Source organism: Terrapene carolina, unplaced genomic scaffold, assembly GCF_002925995.2.
Source record: "Terrapene carolina triunguis isolate 2854851 unplaced genomic scaffold, T_m_triunguis-2.0 Scaffold85, whole genome shotgun sequence".
Taxonomy (NCBI): Eukaryota; Metazoa; Chordata; order Testudines; family Emydidae; genus Terrapene; species Terrapene triunguis.
The window spans coordinates 43,825,024-43,837,158 of record NW_020664436.1 but is presented as its reverse complement, the minus strand read 5'-3'; the positions used below and the strand labels follow the sequence as shown (position 1 = coordinate 43,837,158).

Sequence of the window (12,135 nt, the reverse complement as noted above, 5' to 3'; positions counted from 1 at the left end):
TGATGAAACAGGAAAGTTTGTTTTCCTCTTCCAATCTATGAATCTAGGTATGAGAGGATGAGATGAAATCATCTTACCAGAACTCGAAGGGAAGATGATCTCACATGCCTGTTGATCTCATCCACCCACTGATGGCAGATGGAACTTGGAGAGATTATCAGAGTGGCTCCTGTAGAAACTGGTTTCATTGCTACTAGGCAATGGGGACAATAAAAGGGCTTAATCTTCAAGTTTTCCTCTTTGTAGTTTACACATTCAGCATGCTGCCATAGGTGGCACTTCAGGCACTGCACACGGGCCTTACAGTCAACCAAGCCAAGCTCACCACAAATGCATTCAAAACGATAGTCAGAGGTGTTGAATGGAAAAATGGAACTGGCATGCTGTATGACACTGCCAGCACGTTCTTGGGAGTCTGAAGACTGGTCCTTTAGGACTTCTGCATCATCTGTATTTTTAGATGCACTGAGGACAGGACTGGTGGAATCACTAGACATGAGGTCGCCTTGCAAATCAGCAGACTCCAAGTCCATAACTCTTGGCTTGAGAAAAAGATTTTCCTCTTTTATGCAAGTCTTTTGGCCTGTCTCAGACTTTTTGTTATTTTTGCTAGTTGTACAGTAGTCATGCTCTTCTGCAGGAATGTCCACCTGCCGGGGTGGTTTGACTTTTTCTGAAGATGTGACCTTACTTGCTGATTCTTTGGTTTCAGTTTTAGCATTAGGCAAAGATGTCTTCTGAATCCTTCCAGGATTCCTTGATGTCTAAAAAATAAAGTTAATTTTAACTGACAATTTTTTTTTGTTCTTTGATGAGGAAAGTATACCCACCTTGGGAGTAAACTGTTAACATTACATATATCTTCTGGTTTGGGCTGGGTTTTGGGGACCAAGTACTCAATATTTGTTTAGGGTTTTTCAAAGTGTTTCACAAACCTCTTGGTCATAAAACTGTAACATCTACCAACCCTTATAGCAATGTCTTCAAAAATTTATGAAGGACATAGTGAAAGATTTTAACCCCAAAACTTGACCTACTTTGGGTTTTATTTTTGTTGTTCTTTTTGGTACAGTCTACATATTGTAATTCTTTATTTTTGTTTTCAAAGCAAATGCTTGAGGTTTTTGTTTAAAATAAAAGTCAATACCATCAAGCAAGCATTAATGGGGAGCCCTTTAAATAGCATCACTCTGGCAGCATGTAATTGGCAAAAATAAAACAGCTTCATGCAACATTTGCCTTAATTGATACTTTCAACTCTCATTTTACCTGTTTTTTGGTTCTCTCATGCCTCTTTTGTTCTTTGTAATTCTTCCCCAACTTGAAAGATCCAGCCAGACCATGACCTTTAACCTGCTCTACTACTTGTTCTGCAATTAGTTTTTCCAAAGTTCTTTTGAGAAGACGCCGGTTTCTCTGTATGTCATATCTATATACGGCACTGACATACTTAAATATTGCAATGATGGAAGCTCCCTTCTTCACATTCATTTCCTTGACAGCTGCTAAGATCATCACCCGTAAGCCTACATGCAGAATGAAACTACGGTTCAGATAAAATGAAAAGTTATATGGGAGAAAATGTATTCATGTAGCTCTGTAAATGCCTGCAAGTGAATTAAAAGCTGGAAAAAAAAAAAAAAAAACCACACCTAAGATCGACAACAGAGTAAGCAGTCCTGCTCAAGCTAGTCTTGCAGACCATTACTTTTCAGTCAAGATATTCAATCCTGTCTAAGAGTACATATAAGAGTGGAAACAAAGAAATCTTGTTTTTATTAACAGGGATATGCAAGTACAATATTTTGGTCTGGTCAATAAACCATCTTGCCAGAATGGTTGTACTCTAGGTACAGCTGTGCTGCATGGAGTTCTACAATGCAGCTCACAACTGGTTTTACTTTAAAATGGTTTTATCTTTAAGATGGTTTATTATGGTTTATTAGTTAGGACGATTACATTCCCAGAGTGCAGTGCTATATTCTTGAGGAAAACTATACCTCTGCATCAGAGATAAGGCCATCAGTAAACTGCTCCCCTCATACAAATCAGGTGCAGCCCTTGCGCTCCTGGTAAGTTGCCAATACAACCTCAATAAGCAAACTGTTTTACATAAATTTTGTCTCTCCATGAATACTTACTGGGATACTGTACTTTCTCCTTTGATTTAAGCTCCACTTTCTTCGTTTTTTTCTTTTTGTTTCCTTCAGTAGGCTGGGGTGGAACGAAGAAGTTCACCAATTTACCCTAATAAAAACAAAACACAATATCGGTAGGAGGACGTATATCTGTGACATAATTTTGAACTGTTTTATGAAATTAATATTTTCAAATAGACTAGCAAAAAGCATTTTTACTTCAAAGTCATCAGTTCCTCATTAAATACGTTCACAGGACCACAGGAATTGCCATGCTGGATCAGACCCAAGGTCCATCTAAACCATTTTCCTCCCTCAGACAGTGACCAGTGCCAGATGCTTCAAAGAAAGGCACAAGAACTTCATGGTAGGCAGATGTGGAATAATCTGCCCTCCACATTAAGTTTCACTCTGATCTTTAATAGGTTGAAACTGACAAATTCTGAAGCATGAATTTAAGAGCTCTTCTGAAACTGCTGTTATTAATTATAACTCTGGATATTCTTGATATCCATATAAATATCCAATCTTTTCTTAATTCTTGTTAAGTTCTTAAACTCTACAATTTTCTGTGCAATGAGTTCCACGGTTTAATTATACATTGTATAAATATTTTCTTTTATCAGCTTTGAAATTCCCAACCTTTTAATTTCATTGAATGTGTCCTTATTCTTGTGATAGGAGACAACAGAAAATTCTTATCTACTTTCTGTATACCATTCATGATTTTATATACTTTTATCATGTCCCTTTTTATTCATCTCATTTCTTAGGTAACACTCCCAATCTTTTTCATCTTTCTTTATATGATAATTTTTTCCAGGTCCCTGACCATACTAGTTCTGTAATATTCTTTTAGACATGGGTATTTCAGTACTGCATGCAGTATTCCAGGCCACACCACTGATTTACATAAAGACATAATAATATTCTTTGAATTATTCATCATCCCATCCTTTATGCATCCTAATATCTTGTTAGCTTTTCTAACTGCTGCTGTACATTGAGTTGAAGTCTTCATTTAGCTATCTATAATGATGCTCAGCCCTTTTCTTGAGTTGCTACAGTTAACTGAGAAAGTGTATGAGTACTTTAATTGACACTGGATTTAATTTGCCATCATGATGCCCAATCACCTATCTTGTTTTGCTCCCTTTGAAGTTCCTCACAATCTTCTTTGGTGCAAACTAACCTAAACAATTGTGTGTAATCTGCACTCACCCCCCTTTTCATATAATTAATAAATATATTAAACTGCATAGGACTTAGTACATAACCTTGAGGCACCCCGCTGTTAACCTTTTGTCATGACAAAAATAGATCATTTAATCCTACTCTTTGCTTTGTCTCCTAGGGAGCTTGCCTCTCACCCTAAGTCTAATTAGTAGCCTCTTGTGTGGAACTTTGTCAAAAGCCTTTAGGAAGTCTAAAATTATGTCCACTGGCTCTTCTTTAGCCACCACCATATTGACCAGCTAAAAGAATTCTAAGATTAGTGAGACAGTTTTCCTATGCACAAACCATATTAGTTAGACTGTATCATATCATAACCTTTCTAGTTCTATATTATTTTATCTTATCATTTCATCCAGTTGTCTAGGTACACATTTAAAGTTTACTGGTCTATAATTCCCCAGATCATCCTTAGAGCCTTTTGTAAATATAGATACATTTTCTACCCTCCAATTCTTAGGAACAGTGGCTGTTTATAATTAGAAATTGCATATTTGTTACCATCTCCATCACTTCATACTTAAGTTCCTTCCGAACTCTTGGATGTATCATCAGGGCCTCATGACTTTCTGCTTTTTAATGTGAAAGATAAGGTGGGTGAAGTAATATTTTTTATTGGACCAACTTCTGTTGGTGAGAGAGGTAAGCTTTTGAGCCACAAAGAGCTGTGTGTGGCTCGAAAGCTTGCCTCTCTCACCAACAGAAGTTGGTCCAATAAAAAAATATTACCACACCCACCTTGTCTCGCTAATATCCTGTGGGACCACCACAGGTACAACTACACTGCTTTTTAATTTATCAGTTTGCTTCAGCACCTCTTTTTCTGATATCACAATCTCCAAGACTACACATAAGAACGGCCATACTGGGTCAGACCAAAAGGTCCATCTAGCCCAGTATCCTGTCTTCCGACAGTGGCCAATGCCAGGTGCCCCAGAGGGAATGAACAGAACAGGTAATCATCAAGTGATCCATCCCCTGTCGCCCATTCCCAGCTTCTGGCAAACAGATACTAGAAACACTATCCCTGTCCATCCTGGCTAATACCCATTGATGGACCTATCCTCCATGAATTTATCTAGTTCTTTTTTGAACCACGTTATAGTCTTGGCCTTCACAACATCCCCTGGCAAGAAGTTCCACAGATTTACTGTGTGAAGAAATACTTACTTTTGTTTGTTTTAAACCTGCTGCCTATTAATTTCATTTGGTGGCCCCTAGTTCTTGTGTTATGAGAAGGAATAAATAACACTTCCTTATTTACTTTCTCCACATCAGTCATGATTTTATAGACCTCTATCATATCCCCCTTTAGTCATCTCTTTTCCAAACTGAAAACACAGTTTTATTAATCTCTTCTCATACCGCAGTCATTCCATACCCCTAATCATTTTTGTTACCCTTTTCTGAACTTTTTCCAATTCCAATACATCTTTTTTGAGATGGGGCGACCACATTTGCACGCAGTATTCAAGATGTGGGCATACCATGGATTTATATATAGAGGCAATCTGATTTTCTGTCTTACACCATCTTTATTAGCAGAAAAGAGCTGATCTAGAACAAAAATCGCCCAACATTCTGAGCAGTGAAGATCAATAAAAAAAAAATTAGCTTTTCAAGTGTCCCTGTCTTTCTTAATTGCTCCTTTGAATTCTGGTGATCCAGTGAACCCATTGATGTTTTGCAGGCTTCCTGCCTCTGATATATACTTAAATAATCTCTTAGTATTTTTTTTTAAATATAAATAAACTTTGGATTTCAAAGCTCAAATAACTTATTCTGGCTGTAATTTATGCTCCAGTTTATTGGCTTCACTTCACAAAGGTCAGATTTCCAAAGTTTGAAAGATTTCTGTTAGGGTTGAATAGCCTGTTGTAACTTTCCACTTAGTCTTCAAATTATTTACTTGTTTTACTCGAGTGTCTAGAAGCCCTAATCATAGACATTGTGCTAGGTGCCATACAAATACAGAACAAAGGACAGTCCTTGCTCCAAAGAGATTACAATCTTGGCTTACTCCTTACCGTCATGGTTCCCTTTTTCCTCAGCAGTACACACATCTTGCGAGACTAATTTTTAAGTAGCATCCAAGCCACCTCTATGGATTTTACTTCCTTTAGTTTTTATTTTAGGGACCTTTTGACTAAACTGCTCATTTTGTTGAAAATTCTTTCTAAAATTTCGCATCACTTTTTGAAGCATCACCTGCCCTTTAGATGTTTAACCTAATTATATATTGTGGTCACTATTACTTAGTGGATCAGTTACTGTCACTGAATTAACTCCTGCATGTTACTTAAGACAAAGTCAAGATTAGCCTCTTTTAGTGTGCTTCAGAACTAGCTGTCCCAAGAAGCAATCACTTAAGCGTCAAAAAGCTGTTTCTCCAGACACTGTCTTGTTAGTGCCACTTGACCAGCTGGGTAATTGAAATCCTCCATTATCATCATTTTATTAGATTTTGTTGCCTCTGATCTCTCTCAACGTTGTGTATTCAATTTCCTTTTCTGGATTCAGAGGGCAGCAGTGTGCCCTACTATTTACACTTTCATAGACTGGGATTTCTATCCCTAATAGATTCAACTGCATGGTGCTTTTCATTCAATATTTTTCTCTCATTAGATTCCATGGAATTCATTAGATACAGTACTACTCTCCTACCTCTTTGGTGACGGCCATCTTTCCTGTATGGTTTGTAACCAGGTCTTACAGTAACCCACTGGCTTTTGACATTCCACCACATTTTTGTAATGCCTGTTATATCAAGGTCTTGGTCCATTGCAAGGCATTCTAGTTAACCTGTTTTTGCTTTTAAACTTCTTTCATTTATAGCTTTTAATCGTGAGTAGGTGTCTGTTTCTATGTAACTCCATAATCTGACATCTTACTGATTTTACAGAATTTACATCTGTGTTTTTATCCTGCTCCTGTTCTAGTTCAGTTGCAATTTGCATCCTACCCTGCCAACTTTTGAAGGCATGCTCATAAAAATCAAGACATTAGAGGTCTGCTTCTGCCTAATTTTTAAGCACTGTGCACCTCAGCACACTCACTACACAGTGCACACAGCACAACTAGGTGGCAGCAGCCAGCAAGAGCGAGGCACAGAGCCAACCCTATGAGCAGGAGGAGAAGAGCTAACCTGAGCCTGGTAGGTTGGGTTTTTTTACGACCCAACCCGACACTTGCAGTCGGTCCCGTTGATTTTAGGATAGGTTGTAGGGTTCTACATTGTCAAGTACAATACACAAAATTTTAATAGTTGAAAGAAAATAGGTTGTTACAGTAAGTCTTTTAGATGGCAAGATTCTATGAAGAAACATATATGGATAGAGACCTCTAATATTTTTAATGTAATACATGCTACTGGGAATTGTATGATTATGAGAGACTTTAATTTCCCAGATATAGATTGCAAGATAAGTGCTACTAATAACAGTAGGGCCCAGATATTCCTGGATGTGATGGCTGACAGATTTCTTCACCAAGTAGACACCAAACCAACTAGATGGGATGCCATTTTAGATTTAGTATTGGTAAGTGGCAAGGACCTCATAGAAGAGCTGCTTGTCGAAGACAGCCTTAGTTTGATTGACCATGACCTAATTCAGTTTAAACTAAATGGAAGGATAAACAAAAATAGGTCTGCAAATAGGGTCGCTGACTTCAAAAGGGCAAACTTGAAAAAAATCATGGGAATTAGTCAGGGAACGGGACTAGACTGAAGAATTCCAGGATCTGAAGGTGGAGAAGGGTTGGAATTACATTAAGTCAAAGTTGCAGAAGCTATCTGAAGCCTGAATCCCAAGCAAGGGGAAAAAATTCATAGGAAAGGGTGGCAGACCAAACTGGATGAGCAAGAATCTCAAACAGAGTATTAAGAGAAAGCAGAAAGCTTACAAGAAATGGAAGATGAGAAGGATCAGCAAGGAAAGCTACCTCTTGGAGGACAGAAAGTGTAGGGGAAAAGTGAGAACTGTCAAAAGCCGAGCAGAACTGAACCTTGCAAAGGAAATTAAAACCAATAGTAGAAGGTTCTATAGCCATATAAATGAAAAGAAAACAAGGAAAGAAGTGAGACCGCTAAGCATTGAGGATGGGCTGGAGATTAAAGATAATTTAGGCATGGCTCAACACCTAAACAAATACTTTGCCTCAGTTTTTAATAAGGATAATGAGGAGTTTTCATCAGTGACAGGGTAGCTAATGGAAATGAGGATATGGAAGTAGCAATTACCACGTCTGAGGTGGAAGTCACAGTCAAAGAGCTTAATAAGATCAAATTGGAGGGTCCAGATAATCTCCATGCAAGAATATTAAAGGAGTTGGCACACTAAATAAGCCCAACAGGAAAGATTTTTAATGAAGGGGTTGTACCCTGTGACCAGAGAATTGCTAATATAGCACCTATTTTTAAGGGGGGGGGGGAAGTGACCCAGGAAACTACAGGCCCATTAATTTGACCTCAATTCTACACAAATTTTGAAAGAGAGAGTAGTTAAGGACAGAGATAAATGGTAATTGGGATAAAATACAACATGGTTTTATGAAAGGTGGATTGTGCTAGACCAACCTGATCTCTTTCTTTGAGAAGATAACTCATTTTTTAGACAAAAGAAATGCAGTAAGGATCTACCTGAATTTCAGTAAGGCATTTGATGCAGTTCTACATGGGAAATAATTAGGTAAACTGGAGAAGATGGGGATTAATATGAGAAGTGAAAGGTGGGTAAGGAACTGGTTAAGACTGGAGATTACAACGAGTCATACTGCAACGTAAAAGGTCAGGCTGGAGAGAGGTTACTAGTGGAGCTCCTCTGGGTTCAGTCTTGGGACCAATCTTATTTAACATTTTCATTCAAGACCTTGGCACAAAGTGGATGACACATAATTGGGAGGTATTGCCAATATGGAGGAGGACTAGAATATCATACAAGAATATATGGAGGACTTGGAAACTGGAGTAATAGAAATGGGATGAAATTTAAGAAAGATTAATTCAAACTGGAACAGGTGCAGGGAAGGGCTACTAGGATGATCAGAGGTGTAGAAAACCTACCTTATGAGAGGAGACTCAAGAAGACTTGGCTTGTTTAGCCTAACCAAATGAAGGTTGAGGGGAGATATGACTGTTCTCTATTAGTACATCGGAGGATAAAAAATACCAGGGAGGGAGAGGAATTATTTAAGTTAAGTGCCAATGTTGACACAAGAACAAATGGATATATGCTGGCATCAACGAGCTTAGGCTTGAAATCAGATGAAGATTTCTAACAATCAGAGGACTGAAGTTCTGAAACAGCTTTTCAAGGGAAGCAATGGGGGCAAAAAATCTAACTTGTTTTAAGACTGAGCTTGATAAGTTTATGGAGGGGATGGTATGATGAGATGGGCCACATGCCACTGTAGGCAATCTGTGACTGCCAGTAGCAAATATCCCCAATGGCCTGAGGTAGGCCAATAGAGGGAGAGGGCTTTGAGTTACTACAGAGAATTCCTTCACAGGTGTCTGACTGGTAGTTCTTGCCCACATGCTCAGGGTCCAACTGATCACAATATTTGGGGTCAGGAGGGACTCTCCCCCCCACCCCAGGCCATATTGACAGAGACCCTGGTGTGTGTGTGTGGGGGGGGGGGACTCAGGTCACTTGCTGGTTTAAATTAGAGTAAACGGTGGATTCTCTGTAACTTGAAGTCTTTAAATTGTGAATTGAGGACTTCAGTAACTCAGACAGAGTTTATGGGTCTATTACAGGAGCAGGTAGGTAATCTGCTGGCAGGCCGCAAGGCAGGCAGGGACGTGCTAGCTGCCGCTTCCCACAGCTCCCATTGGCTGGGAAAGGCAAACCACGGCCACTGAGAGCTGCAGGCAGCCTTGCATGCAGACGGTCAATGTAAACAAACTGTCTTGCGGCCCACCAGCAGATTACCCTGATGGGCCACCTGCGGCCCATGGGCCGCAGGTTGCCAACCACTGATCTAGTTAGAATGTAATACACAATGGAATGTGGAGAAGTAAATTCCCACACACGATGCGCCAAATTCTGTACACAGATGAATTAAGATATCCCAGTGAAGACTACATAATGTGCGTGCATGCATACAAGGCCACAATTTGATTTGTTTTCTATAAGTCTCAGTTAAAATAGACTTTACCTGGAATCTCTGCACTTTTACCATCCCTTTTTCTAAAAAGCAAGCTAATAAAGTAACTTGCCTACAACTGAGACTTTGTTCTTCATTCACATCAACGACAAACAATACAAATTGCTCCTCATAGTATTTTGTGCTGTTCTCCTATTCATATCACAAAGGACCACGTGCTAACAGACAAAAACTATTTCTTTCACTTGCACAGCTTTTCATTATAGTCTTTGCCACACAAAAAATGACAGCTAAACACCAGGAACATGCCTCACATATTAGAAGTAACTTATTTGTTCCCAAAATCTACCATAGTTCTCTCACCTCAGGTAGTGTCAGAACATCTTGTTTAACATCTCGTCGGGTGTGTGTCAGAATAAGAGCCAGTACCTCTACTGTCTTTCCAAGACCCATCTCATCTGCCAGGATTCCTCCAGGCCATGGAGGCCCTGCAACTGGGAGTTCACGGATAATGCTAAAAGATTAAAGACACACCCAAACAAAACTTAACAAGTTACAAACTAGTGTGACCAGAAGAGTAGTCTGTGTTCAAAGTAGCAGAGATAATGAATAATTCCTGCAAGCTACACATACAGAGAGAAATATGCACCTGTGTTTAAAAAAATTGCTTTGGTGACTATGTTTAAAAAGATTACAAAACAATAGCTTACATAATTTTCAAAAGGTTAAGATAAACAAAATCTGCATAAAGCAACTATACACTACAGTACACAAACATATTTACTTCTCACAAAATTCATAATTTGTTAAATCAATACTAGTTACTGTACTGATCATTTTCTTGTCCAAAGATCAATAGAAAAATGAAAGTTTATACCGTCTCTTTGCTGTAACCTTTACAAACTTGGAACACAAAATTGAAGGGTTGTCGCCTCCAAGTCATTAATTAAAAAAAATAATGAATCCGTTACACTTGAATTAAGAAAAAAGTTCCTACAGCGAATATACTGATGCCTTTAACCTACAATTTTCTTTTCCCCACCATGCCCCCACATTTTCTTCTTTCATATTAAATATCCTACAGCTCTTATTCTGCATTTGCTAACTGAAAAGGCACAGTTATTATTTATCCAATTCTCTTCATGTGAAGGTTTCTAACAAAATTTTCACAAAGTGCCATGTTTAGGTGCCGCCAGGAACAACAGTTTTCCCTCTACAAAACAAAATGAAAACTCACCAGCCAGTAAATGGATTATAGTAGAGTTTTACTCCATCTGGAGTGATGACCTCTCGCCATAGAAAGTGTAGTGTGTTTTCTATAGAGAAGGAGACCACATGAATATTACAAGATTTTTCTATCAGTAATATAGTACTTAGAACTGCTCAGCATTATTATGATATTTAAAGACAAACAGGAACCAAAAACTGGAATTAGCTCGCCTGTAACTGGAAGTTCTTTGACATGTGTGGTCCCTATCTGTACTGCACATGTGAGTGTGTGCATGCACCATATGCCCATGTCCAGAAATTCTAACAATCAATATCCGTTGCCCCGCAAATGCACAGTAGTTCTTCTCATGCTCCAGACTGAGGGTGTAAGAGGAAGCGCGGGCTAATGCCTCTCTAGTTCCTCTTCTTACTGCAAATCCAGTAGGATCCAAACAAGAGAGGGGACAGAGTGGGTAATGGAATTCAGACAGGGACTACATATCTCAAAGAACTTCCAGTTATAAACAAGTAACCTCCATTTCTTTTTCCAGTGCTTGTCCCTATGTGCATTCCATACAAGTAATTGAGAACCTGTATTTGGACTGGAGGTGGTGAGGGAGACAAAAAAGCAAAGATGCTTGAAGTACTACAGTTCCCACAGCACTGCAGAGGACTAAACTAGCTTGTAATGTTTTGTGAACATGTGAATGGAACTCTAGGTAGCCACTCTGCATATGCCCAGTAATGGTACTTCATCCAGGGATGCTGTAGAGCAGTGGCCCCAAACTGTGGGGCATGCCTCCCTATTGGGGTGCGGAGAAACATGCAGGAGGAGGGGGAAGAGATACAGTGGGGCCCAGGCCAATCCCCATGTGGGGTGTGGAGGGAGTGCCACCCAGCCCTGCTCCACCCCCAACCAGCTCCAGCCGCAGCTCCACTCTGTCCCTAGCCATAGCTCCACTCTGGCCCCTGCTCAGCTCAGGCCCCAACCACAGATCCACTCTGCCGCCTGCTCCAACCCCAGCCCTGCCCACATTCCCTCTCCGCCTCTAGGCCCAGCTCTTCCCCCATACCCAGTTCTGCCCCCATCTCCACTTTCAGCCCAAGCTCCTCCACTGAGCCAACTGTGCAGTAATGGAGGGAGCGCGCGGACAGATTCCATAACTGGTAACGGGGGCGGGGGGAGAGGAAGGGTTTGGGCACCAGTGCTGTAGAGGCACCTTGTGCTCTCATGGTGGAGAAATATGTACTAATTGATAGCTCGCAGTGAAGCGCCCAGAAATCCACTTAGATACTCTGAGAGGATATAGCTTGTTCTCGCAACCTTTCTGCTATTGCAATAAATAAACCTTTGTGATTTTCTGATCGATTTGGTCCTCTACAGCCAGAGCACCAAGACACATCTGACATTGAGGGAATGAAGTCTCCTCTCTTCAGCAGCGGCATG

The 12,135-nt window shown here is 39.9% G+C and overlaps 1 protein-coding gene across 1 annotated transcript in view; it reads right to left on the bottom strand.

Annotated features, from left to right (window-relative positions):
* SHPRH (SNF2 histone linker PHD RING helicase) overlaps window positions 1-12,135 on the bottom strand; it is a 131,841-nt gene that overhangs the window by 84,144 nt on the left and 35,562 nt on the right. Inside the window, exons 5-9 of the mRNA XM_024219896.2 lie at window positions 10,717-10,795; window positions 9,843-9,993; window positions 2,142-2,247; window positions 1,270-1,526; window positions 78-764 (exon numbers count right to left, since the gene is read on the bottom strand). Of these exons, the coding sequence (XP_024075664.1) occupies window positions 78-764; window positions 1,270-1,526; window positions 2,142-2,247; window positions 9,843-9,993; window positions 10,717-10,795 (1,280 nt within the window). The remainder of the gene's footprint in view (window positions 1-77; window positions 765-1,269; window positions 1,527-2,141; window positions 2,248-9,842; window positions 9,994-10,716; window positions 10,796-12,135) is intronic.